This window comes from Dermacentor albipictus, chromosome 9, assembly GCF_038994185.2.
Source record: "Dermacentor albipictus isolate Rhodes 1998 colony chromosome 9, USDA_Dalb.pri_finalv2, whole genome shotgun sequence".
Taxonomy (NCBI): Eukaryota; Metazoa; Arthropoda; class Arachnida; order Ixodida; family Ixodidae; genus Dermacentor; species Dermacentor albipictus.
The window spans coordinates 102,188,684-102,215,371 of NC_091829.1; the positions used below are offsets into that span (position 1 = coordinate 102,188,684).

General features: G+C 49.5%; 1 protein-coding gene across 3 annotated transcripts in view; it reads right to left on the reverse strand.

Moving 5' to 3' along the window:
- LOC139049593 (phospholipid-transporting ATPase ABCA3-like) overlaps positions 1-26,688 on the reverse strand; it is a 333,665-nt gene that overhangs the window by 301,336 nt on the left and 5,641 nt on the right. For 2 of the 3 annotated variants that reach the window (XM_070525156.1, XM_070525154.1), the window contains exon 2: positions 4,316-4,687. The exons of the other annotated variant lie outside the window; for it this stretch is intronic. In XM_070525156.1, coding sequence (XP_070381257.1) covers positions 4,316-4,601 — 286 coding nt within the window. In that variant the 5' untranslated portion in view covers positions 4,602-4,687. The remainder of the gene's footprint in view (positions 1-4,315; positions 4,688-26,688) is intronic. 3 annotated transcript variants of the gene reach the window in all.

The window sequence follows — 26,688 nt, forward strand, 5'->3', positions numbered from 1 at the left end:
CCATTATCATCATTTCCGCCGGAGCCGAAACACCCGCAGACATAGCGTTGTAGAGAGCGACGAATATCTACCGCGAGGCCGTGAAATTTGCGTAGCAATAGGAATTGCTCGACTGAATGAAGGACAGCTATTCTCGCAAACTTCACCCAGAAGTAGAAACAAACCAATGAGATCACGAGTACCACATACCTCCAGGAAACTCTGGAAACCAGCAATGCGTTTGTCCTCACGCATTCTGCTGCTTCTACCTCGACGACCATAGTTCCTGGAACAGTCTTCGAGATAAATCAAAGCCTCCGATGAGTAAGCAACAATGTCTCGAAAGTCTTTTCCGACGATACAAAGCCTGCTTTTCTACGTCATCTAGCATTCGGCAAACACCAGTGGCGCAGCATCCCGTAGTAACCGAAGAATTCGCTCGACCACTGTGCCAGAGGCCTTACCGAGTGTCCACCGGAGAACGAGAGGCTATAAGGCAAAAAGTAGACTAAATGCTGCTCCACGACATCATCCAACCACCAGAAAGCCCGTGGGCGCCTCATGTGGTCTTAGTGAAGAAGGATGGAACTCTCCGCTTCTGTGTCGTTTATCGCCCACCACTCGCACAAACACTGGAGGACGCTTAAGCTTCGACTTCAAGAGTGGAACGCGACAGCGTTCCCGTCGTCCCGCGAAGGGCTGCAAGACAATGGGCTACGGCGCAGCGATCACTTACGAGGCGCCCCGCATCGGCCGCGGTGAGCGTCGAGCAACGCAACGTTCGGTGCGGCAACGAAACGTGCACCTGAGCAAGCGGAACGAACCAAAGAACTCGGTGTCTCTGAGGGGGAAACGATGCACGCCAGGCAAACGTCGTGATCGGCACGGGCAGAGAGATAGACAGAGAGTGATCTAAAGAAAGGAAGGATGCTTGATTCTGCAACCCGTGAGGGAGCAAGGCGAAACGTCGTCAGGGGAGATGGAGTCCGGGCCACGACGAGCCTCGTACCGCTCCCCGCACAACCCTAATGCGCACGTGGCGCGCCACCTGTCGGGGCAGTGCCGTACATAGAGAAGAGGGGGTCTTCTGTGTTTGCCGCAAGATGGCTCTGCGTGTGCGGAAAGCGCAGAAGAAATGTAGCGGAAACGCACTTCGCTACTCGTGTAACTGCGACTTCTGTAAGTTACATGTTCATAATTACCGATATACACCGCAGTATAACTTTCTACGGCTCGTTGCTAAGGCAACACCGCATTCACTAGAGGCGCTTTTGTACCGCTTTGAAGCATCGAACTCGTGGCTGAGTGGTAATAAAGAAAAAAAAAACTCGTGGCTGAGTGGTAGCGTCTCCGTCTCACACTCCGGAGACCTTGGTTCGATTCCCACCCAGCCCATCCTGTAAGTTGTTTTTGATTTGAAGTGCCTCCCGGGATTTTTCGCTCACGGCCAACGAAACCGGGTTTTTTGCGACACGAGCTCCTTAACGCTGTCGCGTTAACATAAGCAAGGACATACACCCCCTTCCAACGGATAGATGATGCATTAGACTGACTCTGCAATTCAAAATACTTTTCCTCGATGAATCTCAAGACAGGCTATTGGTCAACTGAAGTCGACGAAAGGAATCGAGAGAAGACCTCGTTTATCACGCCACACTGCCTTTCGAGTTCAAACTGTTGTCGTTCGAACTTTGCGCCGGCGAAGTCCCAGCGTGTGATGGACACAGTCTTTGCAGGCCTGAAGTGGCAAGCTTGTCTCGTCTACTTGGATGACATTGTATATCCTTTAGCACACCCGCCGTGGTTGCTCAGTGGCTATGGCGTTGGGCTGCTGAGCACGAGGTCGCGGGATCGAATCCCGGCCACGGCGGCCGCATTTCGATGGAGGCGAAATGCGAAAACACCCGTGTGCTTAGATTTAGGTGCACGTTAAAGAACCCCAGGTGGTCAAAATTTCCGGAGTCCTCCACTACGGCGTGCCTCATAATCAGAAAGTGGTTTTGGCACGTAAAATCCCAAATATTATTATTATTATCCTTTAGCACAAATTTCGAAGATCACCTGAGGCGGCTTCAAAAAGTACTAGAGGCGATCAAATCATCTGACTCACACTAAAGCCAGGAGAGTTTCGTTTCGCTTGCGAAGAGCTTCTGTTCCTAGACCATGTCATCAGCACGTCTGGAGTCCGTCCCGACCTGCAGGAGACAGCTCGTATCACTTCGTTCCATGGACCGTCGACAAAGAGGCAGTGTGTAGGTTCCTTGGCTTGTGTGTCATTGCAGGCGCTTTGTAAGAGACATTTCAAGCGTCACGGAACCATCAACTCATGCCACGAAGGCCGACGTAGACATTAAATGGAAAACACCGCAAGATGATGCATGCGAGGAGCCGAAACGATGGCTACAGTCACCGCCGGTACTTTTACACTTCGAAGAAGGTGCCGAGACGGAAATCCACACCGACACACAGGCCTTGCTGCCATGCTAGCTCAAAGGAAGGGCGGAGTTGAAAGCATCATAGCTTGCGCCAGCCGGCCACTGTCAAAAGCTGAAGCGAATTATTCTACGACATAGAGGGCCTTGGGATCATCGGGGCTATGGTGAAATATCAGCCTTGAATATATGGCAGGAACTTTAATGCAGTGAGCGACCGGCCACGCCTTGTGTTGGCTGGCAAACTTAAAGAATCCTTCAGGGGGCCTAGCCTGATGGAGTCTCAGACTCCAGCAATTCGACATCAACATGTCGGTAAGCCTGGACGGAATAATTCTTATGCCGACTGCCTGTCTCACGCCGCTATTGACCCGCCCCCTCAATACGAACTGGACGATGACGCCGTCTTAGGAACAATTACTGCAAATGACCTTGCCGAACCGCAACATATAGACCCGGAATTACGAAGCCTTGTACAGTACTTAGAAGGCAAGACCGACGTTGTCCCTATGGTATTTCGGCGTGGACTGTCTTCGTTTACACAACGACATTTTCGTAAGAAATAACTTTTTCCAGTCCGCGCGAACTTTTTTCTCGTTGTGCCCGCGGCACTCTGATCAGAAGTCCTGCACGCTCTCCACGACGACCAGACAGCCGAGGACCTCGGGTTTTCCCACACGCTAGCATACAATAGTACTATGGGCCGCGCGTGACTGCCGACGTCGCCTCTTACCTAAAGACATGTCGTGATTGCCAGCGACGCAAGACCCCCCCCCCCCCCCCCCTTCCGACATGGCCATCAGAATTACTACAGCCGATGGAATCTCCTTGCCGACCATTTCCGTAAATTGGAAAGGATTTGTTGGGACCATTTCCGACGTCAACAACTGGAAATAAATGTATTGTCCTGGAAACCGACTACCTCGCCGGCTTCGCTGAAACGAACGCTCTGCCGAAAGGTAGTACAGCCGGAGTGGCTGCTCTGGAAGGTACGCTGCCGCCAGAGAACACGTTGGAGCAGTCGATGAGTCATGAATAAAAGCCGGCGAGCTTGACCCGCAGATCAGATTTCGACTATTGCCGACTGTGTTCGCCGTTATCGTTGTACTTGAAATTTTACTTGCTTTTCTAGGCATAGGTTCGCCAAACAAAAATTAGTTTCTTCATTCACAGCTTTGCTACTGTGTTCTTCACCACCACTGCTACCTGACAGCATGTATGTATGTATGTATGTATGTATGTATGTATGTATGTATGTATGTATGTATGTATGTATGTATGTATGTATGTATGTATGTATGTATGTATGTATGTGTATGTTTGCGTGCATGTATGTATGTGTGTAGCTATGTACGTGTGTATGTATGTATGTATGTATGTATGTATGTATGTATGTATGTATGTATGTACACGTGCCTACGTGTGAATTTTCGTCCACGTATTTCTGATGGCAACGATCGGGCAGCCGGGCTACCCCATCAGTTTTGGTGGTGCGCCCCCGTCTCGCTGAGCTCTTCCGTGAGTTTAAGCCGTGCATGTCAGGTCAGGCGAGCGAGCATAATTTCATGTCTACGTATGGCAGGAAGAAATCAGGCTCAACACAAAGGAAGGACGATCGCGTTAGAGCTTTGACTCACAGCTGAAAATTTATTGCTAACAGTTTCTTAGAACGATTTTAATTCTGGCAGTAAGCTTTCAGTCGGCAGCCGGCGACCGTGCCGTGTCGGCCTTACTTTCTGTTTACCTTTATAGTAGACGACATGCTCACTTTTAATCAATTTCGTTCCTACGTGGTCTTGACAGAAGCAAGGCTTCCGCTTATGGGATGATGTCTATAAGTTGCCTGCCTGCACCTAGACACGGCCGCGTGCACTCAGAACAGAACACAAGCCTACGTAACTTACCCTGCCTATGACTGGATACCTCGTCGCCCACGGCACGCATCAGCTTATCGTTGTAGTCACTCTTCGGTGCATACACAACGTCAGTCAATAAAGGCGGCACAAAAACAGAACTGGCGTCCACCTCCTTGGAATCCTTGCTGAGCGGAATCCTTGCTCGTGGGCTGAACACTAGGGATAAAATTAACAAACCCACTAATAGAATCTCGATCCCCGTGTTAATGTAGTGGCGCCATATCGTTTGCAGGTACAGCGTGCGCCATAAGAAAGTCTTCACGTTGCCCAACATCGAAGAAGGTTGGCTCCGGCGACGACTAAGGGACTGACACTGCTGCTGACGACAAATGTGTTGGCCAGGCCTCAGGCTGGGATGTCCTGAAAAGCAGCAGTGAAGGACTGTTCCGTTCACAAACATACGTGCATTTTCACATTTCGCATGTCTATTTATCCCTGATCGTGCTCTTATACGACGCAGCAAAATTCAAATAAAACGTGATAAGCGTTCGCTGCGCTATTGGATCTCGGTGTTTGTAGCACTCTGTTTTTTCTGGACCGCAGTTTGCGTAGCTCTGCTGCAGAGGCACATCAAAATTACACGGACGTTTCATTTTGTGAATGCGGGTTACGCGCAAGCGTATGGTTGCCGTTCCTTGCGGGAGCAATTACATGGACACTCCAGGCGCGTTTCTGCACTCGTCGTCGCCTCGGTGTACTATGAAGTCCAAGGGGCGATAATATCGTCCACGCGCCCCTCGTGCTGCATGTGCGAGTGAAAGCGTGCGACGGCAAGCTGACGATCGCGGCTCGCGCGAAAGAGGAGAGCGGGCAGATAGCGCGGTCTTCCGTCGCGCGCGTGGTACTGGGGTCAGTAGACCCCTTAAGCATCGTAAAGCAGCGACACTCTCCTTCTGCGCCTTCACTTCTCCTCGTTTTCCCTCTTTCACGCTCCCTCCGCGATCGTGGCGCCGCCTACACTGCTCTAGCGTAGCAACGGCGCCAACATGTGCTTTTCACCACTCAATAGATGCTTCTCAAGAAAAAATGGCGCTGATGCACGGCGCGAGGGCCCACGTGATGCTATTAGGCCAATAGCGACACGGCGTCGGCGTCAGCCAGAGCGCGCGAGGAGGAGGCGGCATTCCTCAAAGCGTGGCACTACTTTACGAAGGTTAAGGGGTTTTAGGGGTGAGGGGAGGTACGGGTGCGGCGCTGTACTCGGGCAGCAACTGCGTGTTACACGGCCTCGCGCGCATTAACTTGATGGCGCCCTGCAGAGTGCAGGTGCGCCAACGGCGCCGACGGCTCGTAGCTGCATGGATGCTCTGCTCTCCCCGCTGAGTTTCCGCTAAAGCGACAGACAGCTCGAAGGTCACTTCGCACGCCTATTCTCGTCACCTCCAGGCGCCTTCCTTGTTCACGTGCTTCACGGCTTCAAAGAGACGTTCGCCGATTTCACTGGCTGGCCAGTTACGTTTGCGCATAATTAGAGATGCTCATGGACAGGCGTTTGCGACCCTTGAAGCATTACTCAGCAAGAACGTCCCGGACAAGACCGATCGTTTCACTAAAGCGAGCCTGAAATAGCGGGCCTGACAGTGTCCAGGCACTGCGGGGTGAGAAAAAAAAAACAGAACATTTTCTCACAGAGCTGGTCATAATTACCTTGGCACGTTGATTTACATGCAACTTGCTACACGACCATTAACAAAATAAAGAATGCTACATAAATTCTGATAATTGCCTCCCAATGTCTGAGCATCCTTTGGCTCGCCTGCTGCATTCGCTTTGCTGAGTTATTTAGGCAGCTTATGCATGTCTACACATCGCTACCAATCATCTATTATGCTATTATAATGATTGCGTGCATTAACTTGAATAATTATGCATTTATTTTGCAGATATTGTAACGTGAGTTAAAGATTGAGGATGGCTAAAATGACGCTGTCTCCTCAAAGGCGGACCAGAAGGAGAGTGTGCAGTTAACGCGCTTCGTCCCCTTTCATGGCGTCGACCTCTGGGTGCGCCTGTCAGTGGTGCGGAAGCCCCACATTATTTGTCAATGTGTCGTATCAACTAAGCTGAGGCGCCTTCACAACCGGCCTTTTTTGCCACACCACTGCTTTTACAGCGAAAGCTTTTGTGGCCGCGAACTTGCGATTTCACCATGGCGGTGCTCCGAGGAGGCACATGACGTCACTACCTGCGCCTCGCCGCGGATATTTCTCTCTCTCTCTCGCTCCCTAGTCACTACTGCGCATGCGCCACTAGTGGCACCGAGTCACAGGTGTTCCGCCGCTGCGCAGCGTCGCGCCTTTATGCTTCCGCCGTTTGGTATGACGTCACATCACGTTCCTCGTCGTTGCGCTCGCCTCCACTCGGTTTCCCAGCAGCGTCGCATGCCTGATAACATGGAGGACTGAAAACGAGAGCTCGCGTGCGCCGCAATCACAGATGATGCGGCAGTATGGACGGCGACAATTCTCATAAGCAGGAGGAGGACTCGAATCGACATCGGAACGAGATGAAGAGGAAACGAATCGCCCAGGAAACAGAAGAACAGCGCGCCGAATGACTGGGTAAACGCCGCAACATAGCTAGACAACCAGACTAACCTGGACTTACAGTCAAGATTAACCACGGCTAACCATGCTATGCCTTAGCTTTCGCTACGTATATCCTGGCATAGCCGAGCTATGCCACTGGAAATTTTTTCTTATTATTTTATTTTTGTTACGATCTTGATGCGGCAAAGGCGACCTCGCCAGTTTTTCTTTTTTCTAACACTACTAGTCATCTACATTTACACTAATATAACGGTTACATGTATTCTTCATTTGTAATCTTAATTACGACCTTGACGCGACGATAAGAACTTAACCAGTTTATTTTCTAACGCTACCCATTCTCTACTATTACATAACTGTAATGATTACATGTAGTAACATTAATTTCCTTTTTTGTTACTACATTGACGCAGTGGTGGTGACCTAAGCAGTTTTCTTTTATTTACCTTTTGTTTTGTTTTTCAAACCGAACAAATCCCCTACTATTTTAATTATTACATTTGTTAATTTGAAGAGTCATGCGGTTATTTCTAGATATAACGCATCGCGGGACGGACACATTTTGCTGAGGTATTCGCCAAAGAACGCTTACGCATTACTGTAGGACTGTAGCAAATAAAGAACAAGAAGCCTTGTAATATCCTTTTGACTTAAACCGGGTGGGATGCAAGCTAATGCCAAAGCAACTTTCACTCCCGCGAATTTAATGTGGCTCACACAGACATCTGCCTGCCACGTCGCGGTATATGGTTCAAATCGTAGTCAGAAGTAATCTTTCTTTCCGCACCTTTTTTTAACAATTTAATTATGGGATTTCACGTGCCAAAACCACTTTCTGATTATAAGGCACGCCGTAGTGGAGGACTCTAGAAGTTTTGATCACCTGGGGTTCTTTACCGTGCACCTAAATCTAAGTACACGGGTGTTTACGCATTTCGCCTCCATCGGAATGCGGCCGCCTTGGCGGGGATTCAATCCCGCAACCTCGTGTTCAGCAGCCCAACACCATAGCCATTGAGCAACCACGGCGGGTGCCTTTTCTCTAACGATTCCAATCGTCTATTATTACACTATTATAACGATTAGAGAGGCTAACTTCGCCAATTATGCATTTATTTTGCAGATATAGGGCGTCATGGGACGGATAGATTTTGTGAGGTACTCGACAAAAATGCTTACGTGCGCTGCGGTCCATGGTGCGAATCCCAATCAAAAGTTTTCTTTTGTCCTACCAACCATGTAATATTGCACTATTGCAACGACTACGCGTGTCAACGTCACCGATTATGCATTTATTTTGCAGATGTAAGGCGACACTGTACGAACACATTTCTCAGGGTATTCGTCAAAGAATGCTTACGCCCCCACCCCCCATTATTACAAGTTATAAAATATAGTTCAATGCTAAGTTCAGTGCTTCGGGCTTCAAACAAGTGGTAAACATGTGCCGCTCTGGGCTCCCATTTCTCCCAGCTTTTTATGACGCCCATCGGATACTCGTGCCGAGTAGTTGAGGCACAACTCAAACGATTGACTCAAAGGCCCTACTCAAGTAATTATTCAGCAAATACATAATTTAGCAGGCGCCTCCTATGGCATGTAACTAAGTAAGCTGGTTTCTTTAATGCGTTCTTAAAACGCCATGAAGGTACTTAGTGGTGTTCTTCTAGAAAAATGCTCCTCCAAATCCTATTGATAAGGAATACTATCTTGCGAGAGGTCATATTAGGAATCTAGATAAAACAATGTACGTCTAAAGCTAATGTAAACATTTGGTACGTATATTGGTGCAAACAGTGACGTTTAGCTGCAGTAAGGCTTACGATTGAAGTAAACTTTACTTAATGTTTACTTAACGTAAAGCATATGGTTTATGCAATTATTTAGTGATATATCATCAACCTCTCTTAGGTCAATCCCGGTATAGCGAATTTAGATCAGTAGCCACAGACAAGAACCACACTGGGGCATGAACAAGGAAACAGAATGTTCACGGTATTACACGAAAAAAAATTAATTCAACATGAATTCAAGCACGTCAGTTATGAAGAGATTCTGCGTACCTAACGAACGTGGCCTAAGAACAAAATATTTGAATCAAATATCTTGGCAAAGCCCGTCTGAGGATGACTGCCGACAGTAATGCAATCGGCATTCAAGCAATGTAGCGACACACCGTATTGCTGAAGTCACGTTTATTGAAAAATCGTTGGGCTCATCCCGAGTCTTCCGTTGCTTCCGCTACTATATGCGACATACACTGTCTGGCAGTCGTTTGCCACAGGCCATGGTCACCCATTAGCTTGACGCCATGACGATGACTGTACGAGAAGTCCGGAGTGACTACGATGGAATGGCAAAGATGGCATGGCATCAGTGCAGAGACAAAGATGGCATGACGATGGCAACATGACGGCAATGAGCCGACGATGGTATAACGTCAACAGTCTGACAACGATGCCATGAGGACAGTGGGATGACTGTCAGTATACGACGTCTATGGCGTGAGGGCGACGGTACGAAGACAACCGAATGACGCAGCTTGAATGACGGCCGCGACTATGACGATGTGACGATGAAGCAAAATATGACGACCACGGCAGCATGACGATGAACGTACGATTACGGATGCACGATAGCGACTCCCTGACGACGACGCAATGACGACCAAGGCATCACAATAGCGCTATAATGATGACTGAGTGTAAACAGCATGATTGCGACAGAACGAAGGCGAAGGAATGACGTCGGTGGGTGCTCAAGGCGCCATGACGACGACAGCATGACGAGAGTGGAACGACGAAGTTAGAATCAGGACGATGCAACCACATCGATGGCACCACGACAACTATCATGTCATGTAGCAGTAGCGACGGGAAAGAACGATACAGAGACGCAACTGGGAGAGGCAAATTTACCTTATTATTGGGCGAACTTATGCGCAGCAAAAAAGTGACACCCAATCACGACAATAGCGGTAAGCAAAGTCGGTGATCATGAGAAATCTGATCAGCGGGTCAAGAGCGTCGGTCAAGCCGCCGAGCACAGTCAGAATAGCATGACCTTAAACTTATAGAGACCGTCCGGCGCAATGAAGGCAGTGTTCTCGCGATCCCTACCATCTTGTTTTATTTGCCAGCAGCCAGTCCTGAGCTCCATGGACGACAAGTATATAGCACTGCAAAGCCGATCCAATGCGCCATCTATCCATGAGATGGAGTATACGTCCCTCGTTGTGATCGCGTTCAGTCGACGATAATCGACGCAGAAGCGTAGGGTCCCGTCCTTTTTTCTTCACCAAGACTGCAGGAGATGCCCGCGGGCTTCAGGGTGGCTGAATGATGTCTACGCGCAGCATTTCGTCGACTTGTTGCCTAATAGCTTAGCATTCTCGCGTTAAAACTCGATAAGGGCTCTGGCGGAGTGGTCGAGTGCACTCTTTGATTATAATATTGTTACGATAGAAAAAGAGGACGGGACGTCGACGATGAAGACGACGAAGGGTCCACAGCCTCTCGGGATTTAGTGCTGTATTTGTACGCATCGTGTAAATACATCATGTAATTAGTTTATACCCGTGAAATTTTGGTGGACGTGCGGGGTACGCGTCTTTGCCACGGAGCGTCGCAGCGGATGGCTCACCCAGCCTGGGACCACGCTTCCAGTGGAAGGCACCGCGTCTGCAACTACAATGCCGACTATGCATACCCAGTACGTTGCTCTACTTCAGCCCCGGCAAGTTCACCGGCCTCGAAGGTGTTGACGTAGAAGAATGGTTGAAATTGTATGAGCGCATCAGCAAGGTGAGCAGGTGGGATCCGACCATAATGCTGGCCAATGTAGTGTTCTACATCGACGGAACACCGCGGACATCGTTTTACACGCACGAAGAAGAGCTAACCAGCTGGGACTTGTTCAAAGAGAAGCTTTCGGACGTTTTCGGCAATCCGACTGGTCGACAACAAGCCGCCAAGCAACTCGCCGCGCGTGCCCAAACTGCTACCGAGTCGTATGTCTCCTACATTCAAGACGTCCTAGCCCTTTGTCATAAAATCGACACGTCCATGCCAGAGGCGGCAAAGTTCGGACACATTATCAATAGCATCGCGGACGACACATTCAACCTTCTGGTCTTAAGAAACTTATCGACTGCCCCCGCTATCGTGAAGAATTACCACCGTTTCGAGAAGGCGAAGAGTCACCGTATATACAATAAGTTTACGCGGCTTCCAAATGCTGCAGTGACCTCGTCTTGTACCCACCCCACCGATCAATCTAGCTCGCCACCACCAAGCGAAAACGTGACCCGAATCGTACGCCGCGAACTCGAAACAGCGTTTCCTGCCTCGCCTCAACAGACGTCTTGGAACAGCACTGCTGAGACTATATCGCTGATCCAGTCTGTGGTTCGCCAGGAAATCACTACTATGGGTCTTCCTAGCGCCTTCTGCTTGAGTCACCTGACACCCGTCCAGCTCCTATGACTCGGTCCTATCGCAGTCCACCTCAGTGTCCGTTATCCCTACACTGCCAGGAATCCATCGGACTGGCGTACACCTGACGACAGACCGATCTGTTTCTGCTGCGGCTGAATCGGTCATGTTTCCCATCACTGCCGGAGCTGTTGGCCATCCCCTCCTCGAAACACCTTCCGGAATGCAAGTTCGCCCCGACGTTCCTCACAATTCTCGTTTCTATGACGCTTCCGAAGCCACTACGTCGACTCGCCGCTATGCCGCTCGCCCTCGCCTCAACGGCGTCAGCCACGTCCACCTCAGCTTCACCACTCGCCGTCGCCGACCTACCCAGAACCGTCCCAGCTGGAAAACTACAAAATGCGGCACTTCGAGCTAGTGCTGCAATGTCGCATTCGCCGCTAAATCCTCCTTTGACGCTGTTTACTCGAAATAAGCTTCTTGACGTCCAAGTTGCTGGCACACCCATCACAGCACTCTATAGATACCGGAGCACACATATTGATTAAGACCAGCCGCCTGCGCTGCCATTTAAAGAAAATTAAAGACCGTGGTCAGAATGTGTGCTGCACGTGTGAGCATTTCCGGCCGCCATAGTGTCGTCCTTTTCACTGTGCTTGACAAATGCCCCCATGACCTCACACTAGGCCTAGACTTCCTCTCGGCCCCTTCAGTGCTCATCGATTGTTCCTCAAGTACTGTGCGTCTTGACCTGCCTCTGCTGGACGTTCCTCCGACACCACACGAAATTCACCTAAGACCTTCTGATTTTGATCACATTCCACCACAGATCTTGACATACATCGAAATGCCGCCTTCTACGCCAGTTCCCGATGGTGATTACATCTCCGTTCCCATAACTGCCATCGTTCTCACCCACAACGTTACCGTTCTGCATACAATACTGAGGGTCACAGACAATCGCACGTATCTCCCTGTGGTAAATTTCGGGCTTGCTAAGAAAATTCTGTCTAAAGATATCGCCCTGGCTACAATCACTCTTTTCGAAGTTACTTGCATTGAAACGCTTCTTGTGAGCCTTCCCGGTCTGCTAAATGTACTGACAACGACATTAAGAAAATGATCACCCCGAATCTCACTCCTGCAGAGACTGAGCACCTCTGGAGTCTACTACTTTCCTACAAGGATATATTCGACCTGAACAACCGACCCTTAGGCCAGACGTCATTTGTCAAACATCGCATGCATACAGCCGATAATCCATTCGTCCATCGGTGACCCTAGCGAGCGTCAGCTTCGGAGTGTCACGTCATCAAAACGAAAGTAGACAAGATGCTAGCGCGAGACATCATTGAGCCATTGCCAAGTCCCTGGCCATTCCCTGTCGTGCTGGTCAAAACGAAGAACGGTTCATGGCGATTCTGCGTCGATTACCACCGCCTCAACCGCATAACGAAGAAGGACGTCTAACCACTACCTCGTATTGATGACGCCCTCGATTGTCTATACGGGGCACAGCATTTTTGCCCATCGACCTGCGGTCCGGATATTGGCAAATCGCTGTCGATAATCTAGATCGTGAAAAGACCGCCTTTATAACGCCTGATGGTCTTTACGAATTCCAAGTTATGCCTTTTGGGCCATGCAACGCTCCGGCTACCTTTGAGCGTATGATGGACTTACGCCAAGGATTCAAGTGGTCGACTTGTGTGCGCCACCTAGATGATGTTATTATGTTCTCGCCTTCGTGCAGCGCACACATTGAGTGCCTTTCAGCTGTACTTGCCGTTTTTCGCAAGGCTGGTCTACAGCTCCACTCCAAGAAATGTAACTTCGGCCATCGCGAGATTACTGTTCTCGGACATGTCGTCGATGTGACTGGCATCCGACTGGACCCAGAGAAAATTCGCGCCATAAAAGAGCTCCCTGTTCCACGGTCCGCCAAAGATGTCCGAAGTTTTGTGGGCCTTTGCTCTTACTTTCGTCGCTTTGATAAAGATTTGGTCACGGTAGCACGCCCTCTCACAGGTCTCCTGAGTAAAAGTGTGCCGTTGTCATGGAGATCCTCTCAGTACACCGCCTTTTCTCGCCTTACTACCATTCTCCCCACACCACTGATTCTAGGACACTTTGCTACTTCAGCCCCTACAGATGTGCGCGCCGATGCCAGTGGCCATGGAATCGGTGCCATCTTGGTGCAAGTTCAACACGACCATGAACGTGCAATCGCGTACGCTAGTCATTTTTTGTCACCTGCGGAGCGGTACTCTATAACATAGCGCGAATGTTTTGTCGTTGTGTGGGCACCGACCGACGGATGGACGGACGGACGGACGGACGGGCGGGCGGATGTTATGAGCTTCCCCTTTGGAACGGGGCGGCAGGTTGTGCCACTAAGCTCTTGCTATTATACTGCCTAATGTCCTACCTAGGTTAAACAATAAAAAAGAGAAAAAAACGCTATGAGCTACACCACCAAAATTTTCTGATCCCCTATTTCGAACTGTGCTTTTGTACGTCTCCTTTTTTTGTCGTTTCCCTACTTTTCTGCCACCAATCCTCTAATCGCCTCTTACTAATGCCTATTGCGGGCATGTTTACTTTTCCACTGTTCTCGCTGAAGCGAAATGTTTCATCGCCAAGGGCAAATCGACTGCTGGGTCGACGTCTTCACATTCTAATAAAACATGCTCCATAGTCTCCCTAGCTTTACCGCAGCAAGCACATGCTTCTTCTTCTCTCTTATATCTCGCTTTATAAGTGCGTCTTCTAAGGCATCCTGATCTCACTCCGAAAAGTATTGAGCTTACCTTTCAGCTATAATAAATTCTTTCTTTCCTGATTTAGTTTTTTCCTCTTAAGTAGTTACTCATGGCAGGTATATTTTACATTTCCGCCACCCATGAGATTATCAGCCTCTCTATTGTAACGGATCACCATCCTCTCTGTTGGCTTTCCTCCTTAAAGGGTCCCACAGCGAGGCTTGGGCGATGGACTTTGCGCCTGCAAGAGTATTCCTATTCGGTGGTGTATAGGTCTGGTCGCCTACACAAGGACGCCGACTGCTTATCCCGTTACCCTGTACACACGCCCGCCTACGCCGACATGGACACTTCCTCAAGTCTTCTTCCCGTTTCCCAGCTTTTGAACATGGCCAACGAGCAACGCCATGACGCTACTTTGAGGACCCTCATTGACCGAATGGAATGTGTTCCTACTGATGCATCGTTACCGTGGTTCGTCCTCAACGACGGGATATTGTACCGACGCAGTTTTCATCCTCACGGTCCAACCCTTCTCCTTGTTCCTCAACACCTCCGCTCAACCGTGCTTCAGGAGCTTCATGACGCCCCAGCTGCCGGACTCCTTCGGTTTGCTAGCACTTGCGGCCGCGTGCGCCGCCGCTTCTGCTGGCCCGGCCTAGCGCGCTCCGTACGGTGCTATGCAGCTGCTTGCAAGCCCTGTCAGCATCGCAGAAAGCCAGCAACGCTTCCTGCCGGGTACTTACAGCCGATCGACATTCCACCTGAGCCATTCTTTCCCATGGGTTTGGATCTCCTTGGCCCTTTTCCCGAGTCCAGCTCCGGCAACAGGTGGATCGTTGTCACTACTGATTACGCCACGCGCTACGCCATCACTCGGGCACTTCCCACGAGCTGCGCAACCAACGTCGCCAATTTCCTACTCCGGGATTTCATTTTAGTACATGGCGCCCCGTGACAGCTCCTTACTGACCGCGGCCGCACTTTCCTCTCTCAAGTCATCGCCGATATCCTACGCTCGTGTTCAACCAAGCACAAATTGCCTACCTCCTATCATCCCCAAACGAACGGCCTTGCTGAGCGACTTCATCAATTACTGACATGCTATCGAAATACGTTTCAGCCGACCACAAGGACTGGGATGTGGCTCTCCCTTATATCACGTTCGCCTATAATTCATCACGCCACGATACTGCTGGGTGCTCTCCCTTTTACTTACTCTTCGGTCGTGACCCTGTATTACCATTAGACGCCTCACCCACCTTGGTACAGGAGTCGACGACCGAGTATGCTCATTGAAACAGACGTCTGGGCGATTTGGTAGGCCATATTTGAAACAGCACTGCACACAGCACTGCACGAGCACTGCATAGGCAGGGCTCGTCCATGTCCTTTCTTCCTGCTTGTCCCCGTGAAAACCACGTTGTTCACCTTTAAGTATGCTGGCGAGGCCATCGCCTACGCTGACCATGCGCGCCAGCTTGCCCGTACTCGTGTGTCGGCATCGCAGGAATCTGAACAGCACGCTTACAATCGCCGCCATCGTGACATATATTTTTCGCCAAGATCTCTCTTGCTACTTTGGTCCCCCTTGCCGCCCTCTGAGAAACTCTTTCCGTGCTACAAAGGCCCTTACCGTGTTGTACGTCAAGTGACCAATGTCACTTACGAGATAATCCCCGTGACCTCCATCATGCCACCTGACATCGTACACGTCTCTCGGCTTAAGGCTTAGTATGCCCTTACCAATGGTCGCGTCTGAAGCACCGGGACGGTGCATTTTCTGTTGGCGTTCGTGTTACGGTGGAAAAAGAGGACAAGGTGATCGACGGTGAAGACGACAAAGGGCCAACAGCCTCTCGGGATTCAGTGCTGCTGTACATATACGCATTGTGTAAATACATCGTGTATATAGTTTATACCCGTGACAATATGATGCTTTTCAACTGGTGTTTGTGGAATCCTCGATGACGTCGAAAAGCACTCTTTGTATCGTCCAAGGAGAGCTTTGAGCTATTACTGCTTGTTCATGGGCAGGCCTGGATTTATGTGGAAGTTTGGTTCGGGAACAATGGTCATCAAGGTAGATGTGGCGGAATCGGAGAGGGCAAATGCATTGCTGGTGACGGTAATTTGCTCGATGTATGCGATCGTCGTGCCCTCGTTCATGTGCTTGAACTCCTCACTGAAGTTCCTCACCATCACTTTCGCTTTTCTTCAATGTAGTCAAGCGACCCCTCTTGTGATGTAAATTTCACCGTCGAGCAGTAGACGTTGGTCACCCTCGATAACGCCTTCTACGTCTGCGTGTGTTTCGGTGCCGACGGACATGACAATGTTGGAGAGAGGCGGGATGATGACTTGATTTTCGAGCACGCTCAAGGCATGGTGACTGCAAGAGCTTTCCGGCGGTATTGCTTGACCTTCGGGAAGCGTTATCGATTTCGGCTTCATGTCGATGATTGCGAAGTGTTGGTTCAGAAAGTCTGTGCCGAGATTGACGTCTCCTGTACACTGTTGGACGATAACAAAGGTGGCAGGGTAGGTCCGGTCATGAGCGGTAATTCTGGCTGTGCAGATACCAGTCGGTTTTACCTTGTGTCCTCATGGGGTACATATTCGAAAGATTTCTCATGTAGTCTTAAATTTTTCCTGCTAGGCGGCGATAGGTCCCCTCATGACGGAGTAGCCAGGCCCTGTGTCCACTAAAGCGATGGCTGCGTGGCCGTCGAGAAGCACGTCGAGCTCGGTGGTTTTCTGTCTTACGTTGCAGTTTGGTCTATGCATTGGATCATGGCTGGATCCTGTTGGCCTGTGACTAAAACGTCGCGTCGTCAAGTCTTCTTTTGTCAGCATATTCTTTGCTTCCAGGCCACGTCGCGATAGCGGTGTCTCGTTGATATGTCGTCGAGATAGTTTTTTTGGCGTGTATGTCGGCGGCGGAGCGTTGTCAGTTCGACGAGCAGTGACCCCATCTCCATTGGTTGCTGATTTTAGTTTTGCTGTTACGGGCTGACGGACCAACCTCGGGCTTGGCCAGTGCATGGTCGTTGCTGCGGCGTCAGGTAGTTGCCTGGGGATGGCGAACAGGATGGTCGTCGAAGGCTCCACTGAGGGGCGGCCAGGTAGCCGGCGATATCACGTGGTCGTTCACCTTGCTCTGGGCAGGGTGCATTGACGGTGAACCCTGACAGTCCCACGTTGCAGTATGGGCATTGGCGGTAGACGTGGCTAGCTTCACCGCAGTTGCAGCAGAGCGCGTGTCGGCCCGTGGCGCGCAAAATCTCCATCCTTCTCGGGTAGCTGCGCTGGACGACGTGCGGGCGTGCTAGCGGCGGTGGCAGCGAACGACGGAATTGCGACATTACAGGGCCGGGGCGATGGCGGGTGAAGGGGGCGTAGGTCATCGCTTCCGGCTGGCGTTGCAGCGATGCCGGAACTTCTAGTACTTTCAGTGACCGCTGAAGCTCACCGTTAAGTGTGTCAGCGATCGATGCCACCTCTGGCTGCGACGTTGCGTGCAGCTTGTGCAGCTCTTCGCATACGACAGCTCTGACCGTCGCACGCAGGTCGTCGGCACAGTTCGTTGTCAGCGCACAGCGGTTGTAGCACATGGTGCGCATTTCAAGCGTCTTCTCGATATTTGTGGCCTCCGGAACAAATTCTGTGACAGTCTTGGGTGGGTGGCGTATCAATCAGGCGAATAGTTGCTATTTCACAACCCCCATCAAGACCCGAACTTCCTTTTTTTTTTCAGACGTGTTGGGGTGGGCGCTGAGGAAGATGCGAATCATCTCTTCCGTGAAGATCGCGAGGTTCTCGCCGGGAACTTTAACACTGGTTTGTAAGCGAACTTCGGCCCTTTCCTTTCGTACTGCACTCATGAAGGTCTTCACGAAGTTCTCACGTTATGGGTCCCACGTCCCAGGTCCAAGCGGCCTTACCCAACGAAAAATATACATTGCGGAGCTTCTCGCCGCCGCTCCAATTGAACGCCGTGGTCATCTCGTATATGTCTCCAGCCAGGTTTTAAGGTCTTCAGCTGATGATCCACGAAAGTTCGGTGACTCCCGAAGTTGTTGCAGCAGGATGGGGATGCTGGGGCGGCCTTTGGGGTCATTGGCCTGGCCTTGATTCATGTCGTCTTCTCGGGAAGAGGCCCGTATTCCATAGCAGTCTTTACTGCCTACGGCTAGCTCGCTGGTCCTTGATGATGTTGGCGTTGTCCTCTCGTTCCGGGCTTGGTTCACGGCTTTGCTGGGGCATGCGGTACATGAACGCTGAAGTAGCTCCATCAGATGTTACGTAGTAGCAGTGACGGTGAATGATAATGCCGAGTTAAGAGTGGGAGTTACAAATTTAACTATTTATTGGGCGAACTTATGCTCAGCAAAACAAGTATAACACTGAATCGCAACAATAGCGGCCAGAAAAGTCGGCCATCGTCCAAACTCTGGTCAGCGGGTCACGCGTGTCGGCTTTTATGCATCACTCGTCGAAGGTAATACTGTAACCGCTGGCGCCCGCGTGGTTTCCAGAAACTGCTACACAGTTCGTGTCACGCATGCAATCGATAATACAAGGTTAGGCGAGGACATGCACAACAGATGGCGTGGACGATGATGCACGCGTGTCTTGCAGTTAGCAATAACGTTCAAAGTTTGTTAGCCGGCGTACGGCGGCCACCGGAGGAAGATAAACAAGCACACGTGTCAATGCGACGATGACGCAATAACGATGATGGCATGGCGTTGTAGTGCAATGGCATGATGGCGAATTTATGGTGGCCTCGTTATGAAGACAGTACGACAACGATGGCGTAACGACGACTGCGTGACGACAGTCGGATGGCAACAGTGGAATGATGACGATGCAATGGCCATGATGGCATCAACGACCTAGCGGCCCAAGCTATTACACAACTGGTCCACTGGTTTGGCCTGCAAGACGGGACGACGATGTCATGACAAGAGCCAGATGACGAACTTAGAATGACGAAAATAGAAAGACCACGACGGCACCACGACCACATGACCAGTAGCGCAAGCTTGTAGACAACTTAGGATGGATGGATGGATGTGTGTTGTTTAGTGGCGCAAGGGCCAGGTGTGGCCAAAGAGCGCCATGACTGGTAATGTGTTAAGCGCTGATTTGTGAGTGGCGATGGTGGGATGTAACACGGCTGTAAAGTGGCCTAAAATCAATCAGTGTGATGGAAGCGTAAAATAGTATATAGCATAAAATTGTTATAGCGATACATGTAGTGGTCTGTGGATATAGTACGCGTGATAAGTGACCATGGAGCTAAAATGCAAGAATATGTAAATAGCACTTATGCCTCCGGGGGGCCTTTGAGCCCAAAGGCTGGGAGGCAGGTGCTTTCTTTTATTGCACCTACCGCAGCAGAATCCTCTGTTAGAGGCTATGCTACGGATTTCCTGGGGCTATAATATGAAAACTATGTACATCTTTTAAAAATCGAAACAGGGATTCATGTTTAAGGAGAGGTTCTATTCCTATAATCATTTGACGATGGAGTGTAATTATCTGCCGATGTGGTAATGGTAAATGCTTTTTCCTATTAGCGTCTAATTGAGTGCATTGTAGCAGGATGTGAAGCACAGTAAGTGGCTCACCACATTTATCACACGTGGGTGGCTCGCCAGTAGACAATAGGTATGCGTGTGTGCTCTATCTGTGTCCTATCCTGAGTCTGCAAAGTGTTACTTCTGTGTGGCGATCCTTTTATACCGGCGGCCAGTTGCCAAGATACGGCTTGATAACATGTAATTTATTTTCTGTCTCTTTGTCCCACAAGCGCTGCCAGAAAGCCCTTAGCTTTTTTCTTATTGAGGGTTTGAGGTCCATTACAGGGACAGTCGTGCAAGTGTTGGTAGCGTTCGCGTGGACGGATGTGGCTACCTGGTCAGCCAACACGTTTCCCTCTATCTCTCGGTGCCCCGGCACCCAACATACGAGGATATGCTGCTTGGACTCGTAGGTTGCGCATAGGGCTGTGTAAAGAGGTACAATTACAGGGTTTTGATATTTCCTGACAGCTTTCAAAGTATTTACGACACTCAAAGAGTCTGTGCATATAACTGCCTTTGAGATATTAAATTCATTAATGTGTTTAACAGCAGCCAATATCGCGTAGGCCTCTGCTGTGAAAATACTTGTATTAGGGTGCAGAACACCGGCATCTGAAAAGGATGGACCTACCGCTGCGTAGGATACGCCAGAATTACACTTCTATGCGTCTGTAAAGAATTCAGGAGAGCAGTATTTGTGCTGTAACTCGAGGAAGTACATTCGTATATGCGCGACAGGCGCGTGCTTTGTAACAGCTACGAAAGATGTATCACAGTCTATTGGTTGCCACTGCCACGGCGGGGTCCGTATAGCAGGGGACATAAGGTGGTATTCAAACAGTGGAACCCTTGTTTCTTCGGCCATGTCTCTAACACGCATGGAGAAAGGCTGTGCCACTGTGGGCCGGTTGCGGAAAAGCTGACAACTGGACAAATCGTTTATGGTGTAATACGCGGGATGCTGATTGTTTCCGTTCACTCTAAGAAAATACATGAAAGACGAATATGTTCTCTGCAGATGCAGTGACCACTCATCCGATTCAACGTACAGGCTTTCCACTGGGCTTGTTCTAAAGGCGCCTGTGGACAGGTGAATTCCTATGTGGTGGACAGGGTCTAGCATCTTGAGAGCAGTTGGTGTAGCCGACTGGTAAACTATGGCTCCATAGTCTAGTCGTGTGCGTATGAGGCTTTTGTACAAGTTCATGAGACATTTTCTATCACTACCCCAGGTTGTGCGTGAGAGAACCTTTAGGATATTCATTGTTTTCATACATTTGTTTTTAAGATACCTTATGTACTGTATAAAAGTTAATTTCGCGTCTAAAATTATGCCTAGAAATTTATGTTCCCTGTTTACAGGCAGACGCTCATCATGCAACACCATTTCAGGATCAGGATGTAGGCCTCTTTTTCTAGAGAAAACAACACAGGTGCTTTTTTGTGGTTCAGTCTGAACCCGTTCTCATAAGCCCATTTGGAGACCTTGCTAAGACCAAGCTTGACCTGTCGCTCACAGATTGCGAGAGAACTTAATTGAAATCCTATATGCACATCGGCAACATATGTTGAATAAAATATGTTATGTGGTATGTGTAGACGGAGAGAATTCATTTTTACTGTAAAGAGCGTGCAGCTGAGCACCCCGCCCTGCAGCACTCCAGTCTCCTGTACCAATTTCCGTGACAAAACATTGCCCAATCGAACACGGAATGTCCGATTTGACAGATAACTTTCGATAACATTGACCATATTTCCGTGTATACCTAAGTGTGAGAGGTCTCTCAATATCCCGAACCGCCACGTAGTATCATAAGCTTTCTCCATATCAAGGAATACATATAAGAAAAACTGCTTATGGACAAAAGCTTCACGGATACGGGCCTCTATGCGTATAAGATGGTCGCTGGTAGATCGACCCTCCCGAAACCAGCATTGGTATGGATCGAGCAAATTGTTTGATTCCAGGAAGTGTAGTAGGCGACAGTTAATCATTTTTTCGAAAACTTTGCAGAGGCGACTTGTCAGTGCTATGGGTCTGTAGCTTGATACAGAGGGAGGATCCTTTCCTTGCTTTAGAATTGGGATTACAATAGCCTCCTTCCAAACAGAGGGGATCTCGTCGGAAAACCATATAAATTTGTAAAGGTAAAGGAGGGCTTTTTGTGTTTCGGGGGGTAGTTGTTTCAACATCTCATATATTATGCGGTCTGAACCTGGGGCGGATGTATTACAACAGTTCAGTGCTGCCTGCAGTTCTGCTATGGAGAATGGTTCGTTGTACGCCACACTTTTAGCACATTTTCTTTGTAGCTTTTGCTTTTCTATTCGCATTTTGTTCTTTAGCAAGGTTTCGGAGTAGTGCGAGGAGCTCGGTATGTATTCAAAATGTGCACCAAGAGAGTTGGCTTGATCTTTCAGGCTTTCTCCGTGGCTGTTTACTAAAGGTAAGGAATACGTTTGTTGCCCGTTAACTTTCTTCACTCTATTCCAGACTTTTCTCTCATCTGTGTAAGAGTTAATGCTTTAGACAAACTTTTCCCAACTCTCTCGTCTTGCTTGTCGGCGCGTTCTCCTCGCCTGTGATTTGACATGCTTAAAGTTTTCCAGGTTTTCTGCTGTTGGCGAATCGCGAAGCAGCGCCCATGCTTTGTTCTGGTTCCTCCGCGCTTGCCTACATGCATCGTTCCACCAGGGAACACGCCGCTTAGAACCAGTGCCGCTCACTTGGGTAATACACTTAGAGGCGGCATCTAGTATAAAAGCTGTAAAATATGTGACAGCATCATGTATGGCTATACCGGACATCTCAGCCCACGTCATATGAGTAAGAGTTCGGTACCGTTCCCAATCGGCTGATTCAACCTTCCACCGGGGGACCTGCGGGAGAAGTCGATCTTGTTCCGTCATACTTAAGGTTATTGGAAAGTGGTCACTGCCATACGGGTTATTAAGCACACTCCATTTAAAATGAGGTAAAAGTGTCGGCGATAAAATGCTAAGATCTATGGCAGAATATGACTTGTTAGCTAGGTTAAAATACGTAGGCTCCTTTGTATTCAAGAGACATGCTCCTGAAGAAAAAAACAGCTGTTTAATGACGCGACCTCGCGTATCACAGCGTGAATCGCCCCACAAACTACTGTGTGCATTAAAATCAGCAAGAATCAAATAGGGCTCCGGGAGCTCATCTATTAATGATTCTATGTCTCGTCTGTGAAGGTGATAATGTGGTGGTATATACAAGGAGCAGATGGTTATGAGTTTATATGAAAGTACGGCTCGAACGGCCACTGCCTCAAGGGTCGTTTGGAGCTTTAAATGCTGACACGCTACAGTTCTGTCAGCAATAATGGCTACACCGCTAGATGATGCGACAGCATCCTCGCAGTCTTTGCGAAACGTAGCATACTTTCGGAGAAAGTTTGTGTGTATAGATTTTAAGTGTGTTTCCTGTAAACACAGCACTTTTGGATTGTGTTTGTGGATCAGTTCTTGCACATCATCAAGGTTTCCGAGAAGACCTCTGACGTTCCATTGAATTATTTGTGTATCCATATTGGAAGTTAATAAGTGCTGTGTGTACAGAAACAGAAGTAGTGATTATGGAGATTACAGAGATTAAACTACAGCGCCCTTTCGAGGCCCTGTACCGGGGTTCTGCCCTTTCTGGAGCGTTCGAAGGAGCCTTGCCGCTCCTTAGGCGTTTGGTGCGCCTTGAGGACAGGTGGAGCGTCCATTGCCTCTTGTGAGGCGCCGGACACGTGCTCTTGCGAGCGAGAAGTTACAAGAGAGAGTCCTGCCTTGGAGGGCAAGACCCCTGCGCCCACCAGCCCAGAGGTCGATGGGGCACCCTGCGGGATTTGGCTGCGCCGGCTGTTGCCAACGCTGGAAGGTGCCGGGGATGTTGGGGCAGCCTCGGCTGCGCCCACCTTCGGGGTCGATGGTCCCCTCTGCTGTGTTGACGGAGCAGCGCTAGCTGCAACCGCCGCGAGGGCAGATGGCGTAACTGCCGACTCACTGCCTGTGGGTTGGACAGCCGCCGGAGGCCGTTGTGACGCTGCCCCCTTACGCGCCACATCGGCAAAGCTGCTCTTAGGAATGACACCCGCCTACGTGCCTCTTTGAAAGATGTATTTTCTTTTACTTTGATTTTCTCGATCTCTTTTTCACTTTTCCAGGATGGGCAGGGCCGCGAGTATGCGGCATCCTCGCCTTCACAGTTGACACAATGTGGAGTGTTCTGGCACGTTTCGGAAGAATGTTCTTTGTCACTGCACTTGGCACATGTGAGCCGGGCTCGACAGTTCTGTGAACTGTGGCCGAACCTTTTGCACTTAAAGCACCTAAGAGGATTGGGCACGTATGGCCTAACACGGAGTTTGATATAACCGGCCTCGATGGACTCGGGGAGGACACTAGAACCGAAAGTGAGTATCAGGTGTTTCGTCTTGATCTCTTTACCATTTCGCCTCATCTTAATTCGCTTAACACTTATGACATTCTGTTCGCTGAAGCCCTCCAAGAGTTCAGCTTCAGTGAGCTCTAGCATGTCATCACCCGAGACAACGCCGCGGGTAGTGTTCGTGGTACGGTGCGGGGTTACTGTTACTTGGGTCTCCCTAAATGACACAAGTTTCGGCAGTTTCTCGTACTGTTTCTTATCGTGGAGCTCCAAGAGAAGAAGACTTCAGTTAAAGACTTCGAAACAAGGAACGGTGAAATGTTGCGCACTAGTTTGTCTGCGTTTTCCGAGTGAATCACATAATATCTAGGAAAGTTCTGGACTTGTCGTCCAAAAAACTGAAAGAGGTCTTCGGTGCGCCCTTGTTTGTGAGGGCGATCAGGGAGTTTAGGAAAAGCGTTTTCCATGAGTACAGTAGGGTTTTCGGCCGCGATGCCGACCACCCACCATGGAGCCCAACAGGGGGACGTGACAGGAGTTCCTGCTAGAGAAACCCTGCCAACGCCAGCCGTACATCGCTGCTATAACCAAATACAGCATAACCAAGGCTGGCTAGCTACACAAGGTTAACCCTTGCCGCCGGGAAACTAGGAAGTGAGGAGAAGTGATGAGAAGACAGGAAAGATGAAAAAGGCAAGAGAGAAAGGCGAAGACAAGAGAGGAGGACAGGAAAAGGCGACTGACGATTTCCCCCGGGTGGGTCAGTCCGGGGGTGCCGTCTACGGGAAGCCGAGGCCAAAGAGGTGTGTTGCCTCCGCCGGGGGGCCTTAAGGTCCGAACACCCGGCATCGGCTCAACCTACAGGATCCCCTTTTCCCCGGACACGGCTAAGCCGCGCACGGCTACACGCGGGAGGATCCAACCCCCATGTGCTCGGGTACGTGGTGTCGCAACACACCAAACGCCTGCTTACGCAGACGCCCCTGCGGGGAAAGTAGACAACTTAAGCGCCTGGGTCGATGTAAGAGGATGGATGGATGGATAGATGGATTTAAAGCGCCTGAAAAAGGCCAATAATGCCAATCGCATTAAGAAATCAAAACCTGTAAACATTCTAGTAATTTCATAGTTTTATAGTTAATTCTAGTAATTTGAATTTCACAAGCGATAGAACATAAGCGACTGTGTTCGGAAGTACAGGGCTGGCTGATTCAGCAGATTTGAATCCAAGGCACTTCTGTGAGCGGGCAAAGGTAACAGCCAAGGTAAGTATGCCGCTACTGTGCATAAATTAGTGCGGAAAGCACAGAACATTCTTACTCAGAAAAGCCTGCGGCCAACTGAAAGAAACCAAACCGCGAATGATTTAGTAAACAGGAGAACAGACATTTGGGCAAGTTAGATAACCTTAGCCTTAAGAACAGCGCCAAAACACATGGACAGCGGAAAAGACAACCAGACAGGCGCTGATTTGAAACTAGGAAGTTTATTGAAGAGAACACATATTAAGCACGAAATGCGTTTAACTTCTGTTGCGGCGACCTTCAAGTGAACTTCAGCAGAAAGCCAAAGCCGTTATCAGGGCGCCCAAACGGGATCAGGGCAAGTTGCGAGAACAAAATGAGATCATCCGGGCAACCAGTCAAAACTGAAGAAAATGTGGTGTCTCCGGCCACCAACTGTCTGTACGGGACCGCATTACATACGCTCGTTACTGCCGAAAAAGTTACAATATTGCTTGCGAGTTCTACCTAATTTTTGTTCACGATATCATTCAAGCTGTAACTCCTAGTACGCTGAAGCTTCATTTGTTATTTCCAAAAGACGAAGTTCAGAAGGCAGATACAGGGCCCCATACGCTTAATTGTCATCTTTCGGCGCTCAGGCACGGTTGTCTGTTCAATGCCAGCGGTCCATGAGTTCCGCGGCGCGGATTTTGCGCCGGCTCGATAGATGGCATCGCATTACGTTACCAAGCCGGCAGCATCCGGGGCCGCGGATGGCTGTTTCGCCAGGACGATACATGCAATGACGTTCAGTTCAAAACAGGTTCCTGTGCTGTGGTGCGCTGTGGTTGTGTGCGCCATTGCGATTATGGACTTTACCAATTTTGCGACTGTGGCTAGTATATTCTACAACAAACATGCTTTGCCGGTAGCCATTTTATGCTTACGTCTGCTCTAGATAATTGCAGGGCCCTAATTTCTTTATTGATTTCATGCCGCGGGCACTACAAAAACGTTATACAGAGTGGTTATATTGACATGTGTACTTCTTTATCTTTATCGGGCGACCACTTCTCACCGCCTAACAAATGTTATCGCACATCGCAGGACGCGCCTGCATATAAAAGCAGTTTCTGGAATGTTATCGATGGCTCCGTTCAATGTCTTTCACCGCAACTTGTGTAAACTGATTGCATGCATGCCCGACGCGAATAATGTAGAACTTTGTGGAAGACACGCGGGTCCCAGCGGTTACTCTGGAACATTCGATGACTGATCTATAAAAGCCGACACGCTTGACCCGCAGATCAGACTTTCGACGATCGCCGACCATACCCGCCGCTATCGTTGTGCTATAAGTGTAGCCTGTTTTTGTGCGCACAGGTTCGCCCA